The sequence below is a fragment of the Clytia hemisphaerica genome, unplaced genomic scaffold, assembly GCF_902728285.1.
Source record: "Clytia hemisphaerica strain Z4C2 unplaced genomic scaffold, Clytia hemisphaerica genome assembly, whole genome shotgun sequence".
NCBI classification, from domain to species: Eukaryota; Metazoa; Cnidaria; class Hydrozoa; order Leptothecata; family Clytiidae; genus Clytia; species Clytia hemisphaerica.
In genome coordinates, this window is record NW_027103359.1 from 1,367,421 (window position 1) to 1,389,408 (window position 21,988).

The 21,988-nt window shown below is 35.6% G+C and overlaps 1 protein-coding gene across 2 annotated transcripts in view; it reads right to left on the reverse strand.

Annotated features, from left to right (window-relative positions):
• Positions 1 to 299: 299 nt before the first annotated feature.
• The window catches only part of LOC136822470 (leucine-rich repeat serine/threonine-protein kinase 2-like), a 36,295-nt gene continuing 14,606 nt past the window's right edge, over positions 300 to 21,988 (reverse strand). Inside the window, exons 1-9 of one of the 2 annotated variants that reach the window (XM_067078738.1) lie at positions 21,503 to 21,985; positions 20,642 to 20,972; positions 14,244 to 14,889; positions 12,417 to 12,606; positions 11,321 to 11,497; positions 10,784 to 11,011; positions 9,068 to 9,373; positions 6,387 to 8,270; positions 300 to 1,513 (exon numbers count right to left, since the gene is read on the reverse strand). In XM_067078738.1, the coding sequence (XP_066934839.1) occupies positions 426 to 1,513; positions 6,387 to 8,270; positions 9,068 to 9,373; positions 10,784 to 11,011; positions 11,321 to 11,497; positions 12,417 to 12,606; positions 14,244 to 14,889; positions 20,642 to 20,972; positions 21,503 to 21,794 (5,142 nt within the window). In that variant the 5' untranslated portion in view covers positions 21,795 to 21,985 and the 3' untranslated portion in view covers positions 300 to 425. Of the gene's footprint in view, positions 1,514 to 6,386; positions 8,271 to 9,067; positions 9,374 to 10,783; positions 11,012 to 11,320; positions 11,498 to 12,416; positions 12,607 to 14,243; positions 14,890 to 20,641; positions 20,973 to 21,502; positions 21,986 to 21,988 lie in introns of those variants that run through there. The other variant, XM_067078746.1, reaches the window with a different exon arrangement.

Sequence of the window (21,988 nt, forward strand, 5' to 3'; positions counted from 1 at the left end):
GGTGTAAGTGAATTAGCCGTCATTAGAGTAGCGATATTCAATACTTTTTGATTTATTTTGATGTTCGTGAATTTTGATCAAATCTTCAAAAATTGTGACCTTTTGAACTTTGAGTAGAAAATTATTGATTTTTGTGATAACGCGACCCTTTTAAAGAGTAACTTGATTTTTGTGACCTTTTTAAACAAAGGTCACAAATTACACAAATTAGCGCCTGATCTAAAGAATCCGTAAATCCGTACTTTTCCAATCATTTCTTTTGAAAGGGGAGAAAATATAATACCTTGTTGGAACGATAATTTCGAGCAGCTTGATGTTAGCTAAAGAATTTTCTAAAAATTATCTGAAATTAGATGGCTCAAAGTACAGACTGTCTATTTCTTGGAACAGGCTTTAGCCAACAAAACTATAAAAAAATAGAAATTCTAAGTTTCTTGCATTATAATTCTCATAGTGTTGGCGTCAACAGCCTGCCAGAACAATATTGTTGATGTGCTTTCACTATGTTCAGCTTTCAATGTCTCCTTCGCATCTCGTGGCGGGAATAAAGTATTCAATCGACAAACTCCAGTTTCTCCAAACGCATTAGAGTTAAGTTTATCACCAATAGAAATGATCAGATATTCAACACCATAGAGAGAGTCGACCGGTGTAACTTTCCAAAGAAGTAGTCTACGCAGCCTTTCTTGATATGGCTTGAAACACGTTAAAAAGATTGGACATTCAACCTCTCCAAGATCATAAATCAGGATAAGGCCATTTTGAAGACCTACCCACATAACATCCAAAACGAAACATACGCTTACAATAGATAGGTTAGTGGTGGACTTCTCAAATGGATATCTTTCCATGAAAAATTGATCGATCTTCACTTCCACCACTCCAACAAGTGAATCGATTGAAATAATCCTAACAACGCCATTTGACAGACCAATAGCAACCTTCTGGTCGCAAGGCATCAGTACAAGATTGGTGATCAGGTCAGATGTGGTAAGCTTTTTATCAACTGTAAGATCACTCGATCTCAGTACCAGTGAATCATCAAAGGTTATTATTTTATATAAACGTCGACCATTAGCAATTATGATGCTGAGCTCAAGAGAGGGTTGTACCACGACTAATGACGTAAACTTCCCACGAGCTTCTTCTCCATATAAACCACTAACATGAACTTTAGAAATATCTCTATTGAATCTGCCTTTTGTAAAACTGTCAAGACTCACCCTTCCTAGAATGAATGACGCCTGTGCAAATGCAATGTAAATTATTCCTCGGTGAACGTAAAAACTTACTTCGTCAATTGTGCAATCAATGTATTCTTCTTGGGAAAAAGAATCCTTACTGGCAGTCCAAACACGAATGTAAACGGAGTCATTTTTACTAACAATAACAGCGACGGAATGACCATCGAAAGAAATCAAATGTTCAGTTGGATGGTGGGCATAATAGCTGCTTGCGATACTGCTCGTACTTAAATCAGTCATGTCGATCCCAGAATAAATGAATCTGATACCTAAAAGTTAATCAACAGCAATCTTACAGTTGAATTTACCGTTGGGCTTTAAAAAGAAACTTTGTGATATACTTAAAATATTTATCTACTTAAAGAAGTTTTCTGACACTACAGTACCGGTAAAACCGGAAAAAGGCGAAAAAGGAGGGTATTAAATTTATTGTATGACAAGACACAGATTGTTATTCACCAGACAGAAAGATAAAAATCGATTTGCTCAGTTTTTGAACACGTTACCAAATATTCCTCTTGGGATTGGTTGAAGATTTAATCACATGATCAAAAAGTGAGCAAAACAAACTAATTTCTCAACGCAATTTCAATTAAGAAACAATGAAAAGAAACAAAAGGCTTCCAGACCGGGGTTTTTTATACGGAGTATGGTTCTAAAGTCTATTCATGATAAGTGTGCACTCTTTTTTCTTTTACCTATAACTTTTGAAGGAATTCTCCAATTTTTATAAATTTGGTATTATTAGAAAGATATTAGTGAGTGGAACAATTTGAAATAAAAAAATCTTTAAATCTAAGAAAAGTTTGAAAATCTCTCATGGATCAAAACACTACCCTCAACATAATCTCAGCAAAAGCTGAAACATCATCACACCCCAATTGCTCGACCGACAATACCAACAAATATGATACAAAACAACAAAACATTCAAACAAACAATTATACAAAGAAAAAGAAAATGGCAAGATGAAGACAAAGCCTAGAGTCAGGTGTGGTACCAAGAGTAAGCACTCTCTGGCGCCCGCGAGCCACCCGTCATCTTTACCAAAGAAGAAATAGTGTTGATCAGACACTATTTCGTACATAAAAAAACAGAGAAGAGGGATTAAAATAAAACAAATTGTAAACAAAAAAGTTTAAAATTTCTGACCATACAGTGAAGTACAGCAGAAAGAAAGAGAAAAAGTTGAAAGGTTGACCGAGAGCCCGGTTCGGAACCCTGTAACCGAGTGGCCGTACACATTGGAAACGAATTAGGAAATGAGACAAACTCAACAAACTTAGACATAAACTACAAATATACTGGACAGAGAAAAAGATACAACACATTGAAATATAAAACGACTCTATCGATTAAAAAGAAATGAAAATTAGTAAATTAGTAAAAGCAACGGATTAGAATAGGTGGATTAACTTCTCTCGTTGCTCCCAAGAGAGATCCATTGTCTTCTCATTGTTACAAGAAAAATCTGTAAATGACTCTGCGCACTCCTCGTTTAGTTTTTTCATTGTTTTTATGAGAACAATTTTCCAATTTATACAGTTTCGAAAACGAATTTGTCCTATGATTCGATCAATTTTGATGATTTTGCAAATATTTTAAATCCTGCACTTAAGTTTTAGCATCAACAAACGCTAGACCAGTTTTAATGTAAATTTTTAATCTTTTGTCAATGGCAATCTTCAGATAAGTGAAAATTAACGTATGGTCTATAACTAAGAAACTATCGATGGGTCACGAATGGGTTGCATACTGGTGAAAGAAGACTGTATTTAGAATTAGGAAAATAAATTTCAAATTATTTGGCTAATTTCTGCATTGGATAGAAAGGGCTAAAAAAGTGCATTTTCTTATTTAAAATGTACCACGTGATACGTAATGACCAATGAAAATGTTGAAAGTAATGATTTTTACAACTTTTTTACAACTTATCAAGTTTTAATTGCTAGCAAACTCGTAAAAAAGTTTGATAACCTAACGAGGAGTGTTTTCTATGAGTTCTTAATCCACCTATTCTAATCCGTTGGTAAAAGAAACAGTGACAAGTCCAATTTTTTTTTTTTTTTTTTTTTTTTTTTTTGTTGTTTAGTTGTGGAGTAATGAATCTGAAAATTTTTTCGCATTACTGAAAAAGGTTCTCAAAACTTGATGGCGACCATACATTTTCCTCAAAACTTTTTCCAACCGTGTAATCTTTGTTCCTTGCTTCTTTGCTCTATCAATGAGAGACATACTTGCACTAATGAAATTGTTCACACTGGAACAGACCCTACCAATCCTCAAAATTTCAGCTCCCACACAGTTATAAAACATCCGAGATGGAATATTGCTCGACGCAAATAAAAGACGAACAATCGAAAAAGGAAAGTTATCTCTTTTGTCATAGAGTTTTGCATCTATGTAACCGTTGTCATTGGTTAATGAGAGATCCAAAAAAGTAATAGTATCACCTGAACTTTCAAGATTGAGCTGAAGTTCAGGAGGGTAGATTTCTTTATAGTTTTCCATAAATAAATTGTCATCATTGATGGTTAAAAGATCGTCGATGAATCGAAAAGTGTTTGAAAAGCGCCTTGCTTTTTGTAAATTTTCTTTCTTGAGGCTTTTCACCCATTGACTTTCAAAAAATGATATAAGAACAAATTAGCCATAAAGGGAGCTGGGTCCGAGCCCATCGGAATACCTATTGTTTGTCTAAAGATTTTATTACCAAATGTGAAATAGCAATTGCTCATGAGGTATTCAAGTGCCTCTTTAAAGAGCGGTTTTGTAAATTTCACCCTAGACCGATTATTTTTGGCAACCCAGCTAGCCCTAGACTTAGACAAAGAAAGTAACTCGTGCGAGCCACCTTGAAAGGTTGAAAGCAGAAGTCTGTAATTTGGTTCATTACATCTAAAAGTTTTTCATGAGGGATCTTAGTATAAAGGGTAGAAAAGTCAAAGGTAGACATTGATCTTAAAGAGTTACGTTGATTAAGTCTCTTAATACAATTCAATACTTGCTCATTGTTTTGAATGACCCAGAAAGTTTTAACATAGAAACATTTGGCGTTATAAGTTTCTACCTGACGATAAAAGAGTCTAAAGATTTTAGTAATTCCTTGAGAAAGTGGTTTGATTGAACAATTTGGTGCTGCAATAATGAACCGAAACTTCGAGGGGTTTTTATGCAATTTGGGTGTCCAGTAAATGTTTGGTAATTTCCGACTTTCTTCCAAAACTTGGAGTTTAAAAGAATCTTTAAGTTTCTTGCAATCTTTTTCAATCAAGTCTAATGCATTGGTGTTGATCTTTTCATATGTAAAACAGTCTGTTTCATTGTCCAAACCTAGTTCAGAAACCAAAACTTGTGCATAAAACCTTTTGCAGACTAGAGCGATGTTACTGGATGCTTTATCAATAGGAAGGAAGAATTTTTATCTCTCAGTGAAGAGATCTTCGCTTTAATTTTTTCAGATGTAACTGCAATCCAAGGTGTTAAAATCCTAATATCCAACTTGTGCTTATCACACCAAGCCTTAGCATAATCTCTCACTGATGAGATCAACTTCTCTTGAGTAGAGTCCCAATCAATCAATTTACTCTCTCGATACTTTGGTCCTTTTGTAAATAATTTTCTAAGTCTATTATTGATATTAGTGATGAATGGTGAATCATCACAGTCACAAGGAAGGATAGAAGGATCTTGGAGAAAATGGTCAACATCAACGGAAGTAACAAATTTATTGAAGTTGAAAATCTTCGAGCTGATTGGAGCATCCAAAGAATATACTACTGTAGGAGGTTTAAATGACTTTGCAATCGATGGTATAGCCTCTAAAACATCTTTATGGTGTAAAATAGAAGAAAGATTTACAGATTCTATTCCCTTGTTAGTAAAATGGATGCGGATAAAATTTGACAAAGCTCTACGTTTCTTTTTGACTGGAGATGGTTTAAACAAGCGACAATCGATAATATCTAGAGCTGCGCTATACCACTGTGAAAAATTGAAGTCTAAGGGTTTAGAGTGGAGCAAATCAGTGATTGCATCACCCAAACGTCTAAGATCAGATTTTTTAACAGTAGAAAGTAGTAGTAATGCGGATGAAATTCAATGCACTCTTTATGTCATTTTCAAGAACATTTTCTAAACGTTTTAAAAAATTTTCGCGAACAAATTTTATGTTACTATAGCGCTTAAGTCTTCTATCACCCCTTTCAAAAGTACGTTTTAAAGGAGGAAATTTCAAAGCAATTTTGTCACTAGCTTGATCTCTCATAAAATCATCACCAACACGATCATTTAGACCATAGGGATAAACTGTTCTAAGAGTTTTCATCCAATAGTCTTCTCTCTTCTTTCTCATGGAACTAATTTTAGGATCAAAAGCATTCTTCTCTGTTCTACCTGTGCCTTCAAACTTTTCGATAACCTGAACAGAATAGTTAGAGTTTTTACAAATTCCCTGGTTAAAATGGTTACTAAGAATTTTACAAGTACCATATTTTGCGGGGTTTTTCATACCAGCTCTATGTCCATTAAAGCACGCATTTAACTGCTGTGCAGTTTCACCAACATATTGCAGACCGCAGGTAGAGCAAGTCAACAGATAGATAACATTAGGAGTGTTACATGTTATCTTTGATGTTCCTGGTGGAATGAATAAAAAAATGAATAAAAAAATTCTAAAAATGAAGATGAGAATGAAGAAGAAAAAAGGAAGATCTCGTAGAAAAGTGCTATAAATTTCATTTTCACTGGAGAGATTCCTTGATCTTAGAAGATCATCACTGTGAAGAAATTTTATTAAAATATTTATTCAATATAAAGTTATGATACAAAGTTAATAAGTGATTGACCCCAAAAAACAGCAAAAAACTGCAGAAAACAGCGTTTTTAGACGTCAATCAGCTTATAACTTTGTTTGATATCTTTTGACTGAATGATTATTTTTGAGATTTTTCTATCGTGAATAGACTTTAGCTGTTGGCAACAAATTGCCCTGTAAATAGGGCACTAAATATGTACCTTAAGTGGATACATTTTCGCGTGGATTAATTTTCGCGGTGTTTTTATAATGTTAATTTATCCACAAGGTATGTTGACATTATTCTAACAAACAAACAAAGTGGAATGAAAGAAAAAACAGTTTACCTTCACGATATTCAATCCACAATGTTTTTTCGCCGACTGCGCTTAATGGAATTACTTTTGTTGGAAACGTTTTCTTCCCGTAGAAAAGTTGAAAACAACAATCTTGAGCTTGTCGAAGGGTTTGCTCTGCCGTTGGACGGTCCGTGCCTTTTTCTTTCCACATTTTGGTCCTCAGGTCTGTTAGAGGGAGCAGCCCATACAGAGCTGCAAAAGTATCTTCATAAGATGATGGTGGCTGACCATCTTTCAGTGCAAAAGGATCAATACCACGAAATGATGGTCGACCATTTATCATTTCTCCAATCACCATAGAGAAAGAATATATGTCTACACTGACATCGTATTCACCCTTGCACAGTCGGATATCTGGAACTATAAAGTTGTAAACTTTTTTCATACCATCTGGTGTTAAACTATCGGTTATTTCAAAATTGCCAAGCTTGACAATAATATTAAGATTTTGTTCATCTAACTCACTGATAAGAATGTTACCACTTCTGATCTTTCTATGAACGATATTCCGTTGATGCATGTAGACGAGAGCATTCGCAACTTGTTTGATGATGCGAAACAATAAAATCCGTTTAATCGGTAGCCGTCCAGCTTTGTTGTACAAGATATCTCTTAAGGCCCCATGGCTTGCTAACTCTGTTACTAAGGAGACAAACGGAGTTTGTATCGATATACCAATCAAACGAACAATAAACGGATTTTGCTGAAGTTGATTGAGAAAGAATGTCTCGTGTCTTGCGGCAAAGAATGCATTTAATAACTCACAAATGTTAGTTTCTTTGTTAGCAGAACCGTTGAATGTTTTGATAAAGACAGGGGTTAGTTTTTCTTTAGAAGTCGTATGATATCCATGGTACATATCACCAAAAGCTCCCTGAGCAAACACACCACTCTCTGTGAAATGAAGGGTACTTTTGTCAATCAGCAAATCTTTAGGTAAATCTTTGAAAAATAGTTCGGGAAACATTTTTTCAACATCATGTCTTGACAATAAGTGTTGTCCCTTGCATGAAAGTTGGGCATCATTATCATTCATCTTTGTGTTGTATTTCAAGAAAGCATCCTCAATGTTTATGAAGTTTACCTTTTGGCATCCATCCCTGGTGCACACGGGACATGCTGCAAAATTTCTGATACCGGTACTAAATTCACCAGAGTAGTCGGAAGACAAGAAAAGATCAAAGTTAGAAAACCATTCCGTGATAACCGTTTGAATATGTTTAATGATGTAGCCAAGTACTTGGTAGCCCATTAGATCACCAAGCACTCTGGTCTCCAATATTTCATTTCCACTCACAGCTTCTTTTCGGATGGAAAAATGAAAGTTGGGAAGCTCTAATTGAATGCCATTCTTCCAGCAGATCAAAGATCTGTCAAGGAGCATTTTTTCAATCGTTACATCATTCGATAAGACGGCTTCACTGCCAGTGGCATCAACAGAAAGGTTTTGTTTGGTCATCATTTCCTTCATGAAGAAAAGCAAACGACTCAATAACCGTTCCATGAATCCGTGTGGAATTACCAGTAAAAAGACATGTCTTCGGATTATCATGTCTTTAAATTCAAGTTGTTTCGGCATAGGATAAGGTTGATTGTAAAGTTGTGAAGGAACAAGAACGTCATCCGCACTAATTGGAATAATGATTTGAAATTTGTACAAAATTCGCAGAAAGGTTTTGAACGGCAACGGAGAAAAGTTGATTTTTTCATTTTTCAGGTCATTTCTAAAAGAATGAAGATTTATTCTTCCATGATTTGAAGTTTTGTGTAGGATTTTGACAGCGCAACATAACAACTGATAAAGCCATGAGGGATCAGTGAAGTAGAAGTCGTCCAAGTCATCCAGTAAACAGTCAAAATGAACCAATGTGCCTGTATGGATGAAATAAAAAAAGCAAATGTTAACCATCATGTATTTCCTCCTTTGCATATTGCAATGAAGTAAATACAGTCATTTTGATGTTGACTTCTGACCAACCATAAGAGTCGTAGCTCAATGGCTGAGCAAATGCCCGCGAATGTCGTGGTCCTGAGATTAAGTCTCACCGGATCCGTTGGTTTCCAAACGGCTATAATGACTGGTTAAGAATATTAGAATACTAATACGGTGAACTCGAACACGAACTTGTTCGAATTAAGGAAATTTCGAGTTATGGAGTGAGGTTTATATGCATTGTTAACTGTAGGGACCATAAAAATTGTTCGAGTTAAGAAGACATTCGACTTATCGAGGTTAGAGGTAAAGAGGACTTTACTGTTTAGGGTTAATAACCCTTTAACTGCCGATGTCGGCATATGCCGACATGAGCATTTTCGATTTCTTTGCCGATGTCGGGATTTGCCGACATGGGCACTTTCCATTTCTTTGCCGCAAAATTTAACACTTCTACAAATATTTTGTATTAGATGGTTTGAAATGAAAAAAGATAATAGTTAAAAGCTTTTCTATGTTGAAAAATAACTATTCAACAATGTTCAACTCAAAATTATAGTCCTTGGCTGATACTTCATATATTATTCAGAAAATGAAGTCAAAATCGCTACCTTTTGCCCATGTCGGCATATGCCGACATCTGGCAAATAGGTCGAACCTTCTTTTTTTCCCGTGGCAAATAGGTCGAACCTTAAAAAATACGAACGGCAGTTAAAGGGTAAAGTGATGTTTTTACCTTTAGCTTTTAAAAATCTTGTTAAATCTTTGATTGCCTCGTCTATTTCATAATGTACCAGTTGTTCTTGAATGAAATCATTTCTCATGATATATCTGAAGTCTTCATGGTGTATGAGAGGCTTCCAAAGAATGCTATGTTTCTCTCGAACTTCTCTCTCGAAGATTGTAAACGACTTTGGAATCTCTCTTCCCATGACACTCTCCTTGCTTCGTTCATAATGATCGAATAGTGATAGTTTCTCTGATGGCATGATCTTCATCTCTTTTGCAATTCTGTAAATTGTTTCTCTCAATTTCTTTATGGCTGAAAAAGAATTGATTGTAAGTGTTGGAAACATTTTGATATCATTATATTACTTGTTTTCTCTCGTAAGCTGATCGAAAAAAATAAATTCTATCTTATTTCAATTTCTAAAATACAGTGAAAAATGAATTCTGAGGAATTACCGCTCTTTTACGGACACACTTTATAACAACACTGCATCACCAAAATCCGTCTAGAAGGTATGTAGACACTTTATCTTTTTAGTAATTTCTCAGCAACCATTTATGCTATAGAAATTATACACTGTTGAAAATATATTTTGAGGATTTTTAAAAGATTGAAAAATTGAGTTGAGGAGGTTCGAGTTATGGAAAGTCGACTGTAGTTTAAAGCGATAATGGAAAAGATCGTGAAAAAAGAACGGAAGAGATCTTCGGCTCTTCCAGTGATTTCTGAAATATTCCGGATACTAGAATAGTTAGTTCAATTGAAAATCAAAAACGCTAAATATCATTGGGCATTAACATTGTCAACACATTTGTGTGCTTGAGCTCAACTTCACAAAAATTTACTCAACATTCAAGCGCACTAAAGCTACAAAAATTCGGATGGTGCTGCGCAAAGATGCTGCGATAAAGTCAAGCTGGCAAATCGACACAAAGTTCTGACCCCTCATAAAAAAGCCCGAAAGAAAAAATTATTTATTACGGGGCCTGCCCTGCTCGTTCCTCAAAATATTTGGAGGTGTGCATTTTCCACGGTACTTTTAAAATTATAGCTCAAGTGGATAAATTTTTGCGTGGATCTAATTTAACAAAAGGCCAAAATACGATTTTTGACATAGATTTAATTAGGCGAATTTGGAAATTGGAGAAACAAAAATTCATGAAAATGCATGAAATCAACGCAAAAGGGAAAAATTTTTTGCGGGGATTATGTTTCGCGAATTTTCGCGAATTTCGCCTTTTTCGCGAAATATAATCCCTCGCGAAAATGTTCAAACTCTCCTCTCGCTAAATTCGCGAAATTTAATCCTCGCGAAAATTAAGATTTTACACTAAAAATTCTTTCAGCTAAGAAACTCTCTTAAATGAGTCTCCATTACTCGAATGTCTCTATAATTTGAATAAATTTTCATTCCTCGTAGCCGTTCGAGTTATGGAGACTCTACTATACACATAAAATCTCTTAATCAAACTAACGAAAATTGTGAAAATCTGAAAAAATTCGCCAATTTCGCGGAATCAAATCCTCAAAATTGTGCCCACATACTTTTAATAAACGGTTAGAACGGAACGGTTTTTTAATTTTGAAGTTTCCTTGTTTTCCGACTACTATGATGAAATTAGTAAACGCGTATCAGTGTAACTTGTGTACCAGGGCTTGATCATCCCGAGATGTAAATACGGTACAATACTAAAATTGTCAAGTAGAAAAGCATAAAGATACCTTCGCGATCTTCAAGTGAGATTACTTCGAAGATGTGTAGATTCACGTTTCTCATCTTAGGTTCAAATGTCTTGATGAATTCTTTTAAATATCCTTCGATATAGTCTTTGAATCCATTTTCCAATGACTTCTTTGGGATACGATCAAGCTTTGTACCAATGATGATAACATTTGGTTTTGAGATGTAAGATGCCAGGTTGACAAGCCAAGGCTCAATGTCCCGGACGCCTTAAAATCAATCGGAACAAACAAATACTATTTTTCCAGCCCTCTTTATGTCATCTCAAAATCTTGAGGACCAGAAAAAACAGATAAAGATGCAATAATCAGTTTTTGCCTGGTGCAACAGTAGCCCGGAAATCTGGAGATTAAAATCTGTATGATGAATCTTTTCATATTTCGCAATAGGGTTTGATAACTATGTCAAACCAATCGCAATAATTCATGTTTAGATTGATTTCAAAACTTTTCATGTTAAATTTCTGAAGAAAAATGCAGCAGAAAATAAACAAAACAGTTTTTAATACGTAAACATACCACTTTGGACTTCAGTGACATCAAAAACCAGTATGTTCAAAGAATCCTCAGTTAAGAAACATTTGTGTGCAACGTAAAATTCTTCCTTTCCAGCGAAGTCCCATACGTTGAAGTGAAAACGTGGGTCTGTGAAATTGCTACCGCTCAAAACCAGCTCTTGAACGTCAATATTATTTTCTTAAGAAAGAGAAAATTTTTATAACAATGTTAGCTAGATCTAGGTAATCTAATTTGAATTAGGGTCAACAAACGCCTATTCCTAGGGTTTGATTCTTCTAGTTAATGGGATTAATTTTCGCAGAGATTGAATTTCGCGGTTTAGCTCATCCGAGGAAATTTAAGATTTCTCGGGGACTCTACTTTGAGATAATATTTTCACAATTGTGTGCTATTTTTGCAATTTTACTGCCAAACTAGGCATGTTGGTTGTGAAATACGCATTATTACCGCTTCTTTGATGGCGGTAAACGTTAAAAGTGGTCTTTTAACATTTTTTAGGACTTAATTCGAAAAGATTTCGCGGATTTGTTTTTGCGGATGACAACCAAATCCGCAAAATCCGCGAATTTTCATCATGTTAAAATCAGCTGTTAAAACACCCCCTTCTCACAGACCCGGTAAGATTTTTTTCAGCCAATGGGGGTAAAAATAAGGGAACAAAACTCGATGGGGATTGGCATTCCCATATTTTTTATGGCTTGGGATATGATTTCCATTGCTTTTGAGCCAGAAAGATTCAGTGGGAAATTAAAAAAGCGCTCCATTATGAGGATACGTTTTTTTTCTTCTGTGAGAAGGGGTGTGCTAAAAAAGCTTGGTTCACATTTTCAAAAAACATTATTTTAAACTAGGCTTGCGTTTCGTTTCGTTCTTTGATAGCTAGGGTTAGGGTTAAATTAGAATTGAATTGTCCGGAAACGTTAGATAGTTAGGGTTTAGGGTTTGAAATATGTCGTACACATGGTAGATTTACGGATTCTACATATCTACACATATGGTAGCAATAAGTGCGAGATTAGACTGAGGAACTTTTAATAAAAGTGGTACAAAAGATTTTAAGTCAAGCGAAGACAGGTGAGATTCCCGGTGACATTACCTCCTCCAAGAGTATCATCTCCTCCACTAACATCCAACAATCTACGAATCAGTGTAGTTTTTCCATGATTGGCTTGGCCGAGGACAGCAATTTTCATTGTGTAATGAGGTTCCGCTTGAAATGCTTTACTGCGCATGTGCGAAAGCAAAGTTTCCCTAGATTGATGAACACGAATGGGTATATCACGAACCTAGAAAAAAATATAAATGCAGGTCTTTGCAGTTCTTTGAGTTAATTTTAATGAATGTCTACTTTAATGGGATAAATTTTCGCGGGGGTTAAATTTGCGTGAATGGGCTCTTCCAGAAAAAAATCTTTACATGGGGGGTGGAGGATATAACAATTTTTAGTGATTTACCCCCCGGACAGGGTGACTTTTGGCCCCCCGGACAATAGGTTTTACCCCCCGGACAAGCATCTGCTGACCCCCGGACACACCAAATTACCCCCGGACAGAGCAAATTTACACCCCGGACAAGGCAAATTTTGATGATTTTTTGCTACCCCCGGACAATATATCCTCCACCCCCCATGTAAAATTTTTTTCTGGAAGAGCCCAATGTCACTTATTGGGAGACGACTTTGTAACGTTTACTGCTAAATCGTGCATGTTGGTTGTTGATACACATTATCAGCACTTCTTTGATGACAGTAACTAGGTCACAGTGTGGATCTAAACCACACTGAAACGACCGCCTTCCATCACGCATCACGCTCGCGAAAGAGCGCACGCACATTATTAACGCCTACATGTCATCTCCAGTACATTTTAGATTATTCATTGAAAACAGATTACAATATAGTCATTTTTCATGTCTTGATTATTCAATTCCAAATAAAAGACATTCAGAGAAAAAAAAGAGAAACACCTGGGTAATCTAGTTAAAAAAACCGAAAGTAAATGGCAGACAAAGTAATGAGCCAAGGCAAAACGAGATTAGCGTACCACTATGAAAGAAACCGCCTCCGGCGGTCGATTATTTAAAAAGTTATTAGATATTTTTTGAGTTTTGTTTAAAAATATTTCGCGGATAAGGCCTTTCCAAATTTCAATTAAAGTCTGTTCACGATAAGTGTGCACTCTTTTTTCTTTTACCTATAACTTTTGAAGGAATTCTTCAATCTTTATAAGTTTGGTATCATTGGAAAGATATTAGTAAGTGGAACAATTTGAAATAAAAAAGTCTTCATGGCCCCCGGCGTGCGCATCGAATTGAGGGGGCCAAAAAAATATGTCGCCCACCATGGTTGGGCGACGAAGAAAATGTTCGACTTTTTGCCCTTATTTCACCCCTCTTTACGGTATATATAAGATTTTTCAAAGTAAAAAAAAAAATACTTTGCAAAATATTGGGGGGGCCATGGCCCCCCTGGCCCCCCCGGTGACGGGGGCCATGGTCTTTAAAAAAATTCTAAAAACGAAGATGAAAATGAACTTCATTTTTAGAATTTGTTTAAAGATTTTTTTATTTCAAATTGATCCACTCACTAATATCTTTCCAATGATACCAAATTTATAAAGATTGAAGAATTCCTTCAAAAGTAATTGGTAAATGAAAAAAGAGTGCACACTTATCGTGAATAGACTTTAGAACTTAATTTCACGGATGACACCCAAATCCAAAATTAATTCTTTCCAACATTTAGCTCAATCACTTCATGAATTATCAAAATGAAATCTTTATCAAATATAAATGTTTAAGCCATCCACCTAATTAATTCGCTCTGAAAAACTCTTCAGTCATTCGCCAAACCATAACCACACATAAATTTTTCCCTACTGTAGTTGGACAGAAATTCTTCACATCTCTTCAGAAATATACTTACATTTAAACCCTCCCAATAGATTACTTTCAAATTTGTGTTGTATCCTAGCTGTATAGGCAATTTTTTAATATCCTTGTTTCCTGTTATGTCCAATGTTTCCAGAGTTTTCATATTACATATCACCATCGGGAACTCTTTGAATTTGTTGTTTGCAATACTTAAGTATGTGATCTTTGAATCGATTTTGCTCGGCAAAGATGTTAATAAGTTTCCAGAAAGAGATAACGCTCTAAGCAACGGTGACCATTTGTTTGTTTGAGGCAAACTCTCGATCAGATTACAAGAGAGATTTAATCTTCTCAAACATGGTAATTGAAGCAACGTGACAGGGATTTCTTGGACTTTATTTTGACTAAGATCCAAATGTGTCAGGTTAACTAAAACTTCCAAATTCCATGGCAAATGTGAAATTAGATTATCAACTAAAGAGAGTTTATGATAATTTACAATGTCATTGATATAAGATTCCTCTAGATGTGTCAGACCCAATTGTTCCCAATTCACTTTATTTCTGGAATCGCAGCAATATTTTTTACTTAACAGTATCACTTTCAAACATTTTTGACCAAGTTTTGTCTTAACGCCTGAGCATTTGAACATCAAATTCTTGACCATACCGCTGACACTATCATTCTTCGTGTAACACCTACGTAAGGAAAAGAAGAAAAGGATTTTAATTATTACTATCAGAGCCACTTTAAAGAGGCCCCCAGTTACTGCGTGAATCCGTGAATTGGAAAACTTTGCGTGAACAGAAATTTCGTGAGAAACAAAAAAGAAATTGCGTGATTTCGTGAACTGAAGGTCTGCTGGGGCGGGGAGGGTCTTAAATATGACATCATTTTAAACTTATCTTCTATCACTTAATTACACGACATATTGTTTAAACATTGTTGTTACAAACGAAGAAACCCCAACTTGGACAGAGCAAATTTACCCCCCCGGACAAAGCAAATTTTGATGATTTTTCGCTACCCCCGGAAAATATATCCTCCATCTGGGGTGTACGAACATTTTCTGGAAGAGCCCAATATACGAAGTAAGTATATCTATAAAGGTCTGCGATTCAGACTATTGTTTGGTTTGATTGACAAAATTGTCAGCACCGAACTGTGGTTTTTACTGTGGTCTACTTTTTTAATTTCGCTTAGCGAAAGTATTACGATAGGCTTCCGTGTATGTATGTGGCGAGACATTTTTTGGGGCGCAAATTATGGCGTGGGCGTTTGGCTGCGGGCGTACTACGGCCAATATTCTAAAGGTGGACTCACTCACAAAGATAAAAAGTGATAAAAAACAGGGCTTTTCTTAATAAATATAATACGCTAGTGCAAAAAGTGTAACCAAGCCTTTGTAAACATTCATCTTGAGAACTTTTTAATGGCTGCTTGATTGCACATGCTTTTGAAACTTGCTGCTGCTGTATAAATTTTTATCATGTTTTCTGGTCTTTTGTAGAGTGTTTAAAGAGGTTTAATATTAGTATTTTATGTTTGTGTAGTTAGTGAATGCACCAACAAATTGATCATGCTCAGTAAGTAGTACAAAAAGAGTTAATTTTCCAGAACAACAACATTCAGTCTGAAAAATCCTTCTAATTGCACGCTTAAAATTCCGAGATTTAAACGCATAATTGCACGGCTATCAAATTGTAAGGTTTTTAAAAGTGTTTTTACCTATCAATTTCATGTTCCAAATAATCTAAATGAGTATTATAATCATTGCTTAGGGGTCACTCACAAATCGATTTTAAGTTCAAATAACGTCATATGACGATTGTGGGTGGGTGGGTCAAGAGGTAGGATGACGCTTTGAATGGGTTATAAAAAACATCGATTTTGAGATAGACCTTAAAAAATATAAGTGAAATGATATAAAGTACAGAACAAACAGTCAAACCATAACCAGACAAACCAGACCCCTCAAAAGTTAAGTTCGTATAACGACGGCTCGACTTTGATCGCTGCATTTTGTATTTTGTTGACTGTTGGACTTAGACGAAGAGCACCTCGAAAACTATCAAATAAAAGGAAAGCTGCGGAAAAGAATACGGAAGTCTCGGAAAAAAGAATACGGAACTATTTGTCCGCCGAAACATTTTCACTTTTTGCACGCGTCACACTCCAGCTGGAGGCAACGAGTACTTTGGGCAAGCATCGGGCTTTATCAGTCTGGGCAAGTCGGGTCTAGAAACCAGTGGTCAAAGCCGCGTTGGTTTGGTTGGTTGGTTGCAACACTCGAGTCGAAAATATGGTGATGGCGTTGAGCATGAGTTGGTGTTGGTTTTGACGCTTTGGCTGAAGAAAAAGAATCAAAGTACCAATTTTTTTGAGTGCCGTTATGTGGGGTGGGTGGGTGGGTTAGCTATCAAAACGTCATATGACGTTATTTGAACTTAAAATCGATTTGTGAGTGACCCCTTACAGTATATGGCCCCCAAAACGGAGACGGCCCCCAAAACGGAGGTTTTCATTAAAATGAAGATTCTGACTTGTAGATTTATCAGAATTAAATGATTTTTGTTTATTTTGAAAGCATGATGGTTATACTTAAATATGAGCATGTTTTTGCTGGTTTGAGACAGATTCAAAATAACATATTTGCGTCTAAAGGAAATATTTCAACACCAAAATTAGATAAAAATTGCAAATAACTCACTCTAGCTCCTTGGATATTGAAAATAAGTTATGAAAACGGGGTATAGGAAACTTTCTACACCTAATACCGTTCAGAAAATGCAAAAACATCTGTGACTTTAGAGGCTGGGTAAAGGATATAGCATCTTGAAGGTCAACCAGTATTTTGGAGCCCTAGAATCAGCATTGACAAAACCGAAAATTCTAAATATGAGAAAAAGCAAGAAATCTAAAAATTCTATTCCTATCACCTGAGTTAATAGTTTTATAACAAAAAATTAACATTATATATAAAATTTTCCGCTGAATCAGCAAAAACGGCAAATTCTGTCATTTTTTTGCAAAATATAGGAGAAAAATATCTTTAAAGCTTAATATTTTCAGTTTCAGTTAAGCTTTTTTTCTAAAATTTTCACAGCCTATTCCATACATGAATGGAACTATTTTCAAAAGAGATTTGTTTTCAAAAACTTGATTAAGACGTTGTTAAATCAAAATTGTCATTTTGAAAATTTCTAAATTTTCAGTTTGGACTTTGTAATATCGAAAATCTTGAAATATTTCATAAAAATCATAAATTTTACATCCATCGGGTTGTAAATTTAAGGGGAAACACAAATATGTTCAAAGTTTTTCCCCCTATTACCACTGGGCTTAATAATTTGATTTTAAGTACACCTCCGTTTTGGGGGCCCCAAACCTGCATTTTGACAACCAGGGGTATACTGTAAAAATTTTATCAAATAAATTTATGCCCAAAACCCTCTAAATCATATTTCCAAACTATGGTCAAAATTTTGTATTCATATCTTAAAGATATCTCGAGAAATCGCTAAAATTTCAAACCTCCGTTTTGGGGGCCATTAGAAAAAAGCTACCTATCTTTAAGCGATTGAAAAATATTTTTAAAATTGAAAATTTTGAAAAAGAACTTCCAGGAAATAAAGTAGAGATGTTAAAGTTTTTCATGCAGCAAAAATTTTTGTAAAATCTCTTTTCCTCTAGATTTGAGAGAAATTTCAAATTTGATCACCGTTTTGGGGGCCACATACTGTACATTGAGATACATCATTTACAAGTTATTTGAAAAGAAATGAAAACACTTTTCGTTTGTGCGAGTTCAAAATAGACGATTTTCCTCGAGTTTTCTCGGAAAAAAATCTGGAATGCTTGGTCAATTTTACGCAAAATTTTACGAAGATTCCAATTCAAAAATCAGTTGTTGTCCGTTTGACCATGGTTCTATCCGTTTTAAAAAAAAGTAAGCCCCACTATATTCCTCAAGCTTCTTCAAGCAGGGTGGAAAATTAAGCGTGCAATTGCACATGGGTGGACTCGGGCGGACTATGATAAGCACGTATTTACAAGTTTACGCCTGCGGAAGTTAAGCGTGCAATTAGAAGGATTTCTCAGACTGACATTAACCCTCTCTTCTCTTCTTCACCAAAACTACAAACAGCACATAGGTATGATGTTTTTTTCTTTTTTCACCAGATAGTTATGTGTTAATAGTGAAACCAGTTGTGACAAACAGTCAGTTTTAGCAAGTACCGTGAACTGAAGTCGGGTAACTTGATTGCATCAGTGGAGGGTAACTTGCATAGCATACCGTAAGTTGGTCTAATGTCGACATCCGTCTTCTAATTTCGACACCCTTCTTTAGAGATAGGAATAATAAGAATGTCGAAATCACTGATTGACTTTGTTTACCGCAATGAGAGGGAAAATCTTTAGTCTATCAGTGATTTCGACATTCTTATTATTCCTATCTATAAAGAAGGATGTCGAAATTAGAAGACGGATGTCGACATTAGACCAACTTACGGTAGCCATCAAATGACTGACCAATCAAAGCAGCAAAATTTCAAAACAAAGGAACTACGCAGCTCCGCTTGCAGCTCTAACCTACCATTTTTTTTTTGATTTTACTTTGTATTTTAATGACCAAACGGGTCATTCATTTCTTGAGGGCTATGCATGCCCTCAAATCTCCTGCCTCCACACTGATGCAAGTTACCCGTGCCCATCTCATGATATTTCTTAGAAATCATGTCAAATTGAAATTCAGCAATCATTTTTTCGAAACGACCCTGCCAAGACACTGCCGTACATTGTCATTGTACGGTGATTTACGGTGGGTAAGGTGGGGTGTACAGTACAGCAGATTTCAAATTAACCTATTTTCACCGCCGTACAAAGGACATTTAGATCCAGCCCACCATACACCACCGCACAATGTACAGCAGTCCCTCGTTAATGATGACAGTTTTTTATCCGATGAAGTTTGATTGGTGTTAGATGAGTTTGGTTAGTAAAAGTTCCAGCTTTTCCTTCCCGATGGGATGATAGATATTGGCTCGCTCTTTAAGCTTTAGCGTGGGCGTCTGCTAATAAGCCGTCGGAATGTAAAAAGAATGGGCAACAAGGTAATAAATCAAACTAATCGAGCTTCAATCAAACTTCACCGATCTTGATACACCTTTTGCTAATTAGGATTTTCATTTTGAATCATGGTACCGTTGTTTGTATAAGATTCCCATTTCCGCACTACTTTTCTGGATTCTTTCTCTATATATTTTCCAGGGGATAAACGGCAAGATATTGGGAAGGGTTTGTTTAATGGGATGCAGTTTAAAGCAGTTATGAAGGAGTCAAAGTTTAATCTCAAGGAGTATTATTTCTTTAAAGCTTAAAGTTGGCTAGTTTTTACCCTGCAATTTTCTAGTCCAGAAGCTAGAGCTCAACTGCTTTTTGCCTTTAATTGGCTCTTCCAGAAAATGACCGTATATGGGGGTGTAGGATATAGTGTCTGGAGGGGGGTAGTGAAAAATCTACAAAATTTGCCTTGTCTGGGGGGGGGGGGGGTAAACTTGCTCTCGATGGGATCAACTGATGCTGTCCGGGGCGGGGGGGGGTTAGACTGTTGTCCGGGGGATCAAAAAGTCACAATGTCCAGGGGGGGGGGCGGGTTTCCAAAAAATGTTGTACCCTCCACCCCCCCCCCCCCCCTATTCAATTTTTTTCTGGAAAAGTACAATGTGAAAGTGAAAGAAGTCTTTATCACAAGTTCCTTCAAGCACAAAACGAGGTTTCTAGCATCAAAGAATGAAAAGTTCATTTTTTCTTCTTCACTTTCAAAAAAATTTGAAATTATTTTTCTCAAGTATATTGCAGTTCTCTGAATTATTCTGAATTGAAAGATTTTGTTTATGCTTTATAGAATGGAATTCTTTAGTCGCATTTTTGAAGGAATCTTTTTTTTAATGGATTGAGATTTTTCATTAAAAAAAAACGGGTATCTATGACCTGTGTGTACAATACATTGTGTATATTTTCTGTAACACTTCATTCAAAATGCATAGCGTCTTCGTCGTTGATGTTCGAGTATATTATGCGAAATTTTCGACTTTAAAGTCGTCTTGTTTATCATTGTTTTTGTTCAACTCCCGTGGTTTGGGAAAGACAGTGTTTTACAAAATTGAACAGAAAAAACTAGTTCCTAGTTTTATATATGTGGGCTCTATCAATCAAAATAAACAATCGAATACAATAATGGCACGCAAAGATGCAAAAATGTTTACTCTTCGATCATTATCATTACCTAATTCGAGATAATTTGAAAGATTTTGATTTGGCCATCTACCTTGGTAAAATAGCCGTAGTATATCAGGAATTATTCGATGGCTGCTTTTGCCTACAGATAATGATAATTATTACGAACCGTAGATAATGGAGTTATTAATGGGGTATAGGAACCCTTACCTAAGTTTTTCAATGTCACTCCATGTTAATGTTAACGAGTAATATTGATGAAAACAATCACTCTCTTCTACTGCTGGTTCTCTTCCGAATAACAATTCTAAAAATTCATGATTGTTGTGGATGGTAGCCGTGTAAGACAAAAGTAGTAAAGCAATTTCATGATGACCATAATCCAAAGCCTTTGAAGCACAGTGCATCATGTTATTCGGTGCTTCTCGGCAAACCAGATTTACTATCTCAATCTTATTCAACTGTACTGCAATCTGCAAACAATCTTCACATATTACGTTTTTCACATCTTTACTTGGTGAAAGCATTGATTCCAATATAGCTTAAAAAGCAATAAAAGTGGACTTTATTTCACTGATTAAATTTTAATATGTTACAACCAGAAGCGTTCTAATTTTTGCACTTCTCAGGATTAAAAAATGCGTTAGAATGATAAAACTCCGCACAAAGGTTAGCCTAGTTAACAGGCTCGTTAACATGGCTCATGGCAATATAGCGTTTTCGGCGCTTTAAAGACCTTTTTATTTCTACAGATCTTTAAGTTTGCCTTAGAATACTGATTACTGAATAGTTATTCAGCCACAACTTACCATCAGAGTTATCCTAGTGACTGAACCAAACTAGCTTAAATTTCTAGACTATACACAGGTGGAAGGACAACTCTACAAAATCATTCAATATAGAGCGGAATTATGTTTCTACGTAAATTCTTAAGTAAAATCAAATAAGAACAACATCAAATTGACGTAAAAAAGACTAATAAAAAAGATTAATGAAACGGGGCAGAGGCTTTGTGGGAAAATGGTTGCTTCTGAGCGAGTAACCTTTGAAATAGTACTTTGATTATGATACCTTCAAGTTTTGTTTCATCTTTGTCCTCAGCTATTTTATGAACGGTTTTTGAATACACTTTCTTTCCTATTTTGGAATCATATTTCAAAAACATCCTCACGAGCTTAGTATAACGAAGTACGACGGATAAATCGATTGGTGTATAACGGCTTTTTGTAGTACAGTACATATCTTCTCCTTTATCGATCAAATCAATCACCAATTCTACATTACAGTCAAATACTGCATTATGCAGAGGACTGAATCCAAAACGTTTTGTATCAACATCATCTGTTGACATTTTTGATTCCATAATGATGAAAATAAGTCAGACGACTAGATCACAAAACGCAAGCCATCTCTCCGAATTAGTTTTAAACATCAGCTTTGTTTTTTGCAGTTCTTGTGAGTGTAACCATAAAAAAGGAAATTCTCTACTCCGACCATCTGTACTGCTCCGCGTAAAGGATACCTACAACATCAAAGAGAGTCATGTGATGATTCAAT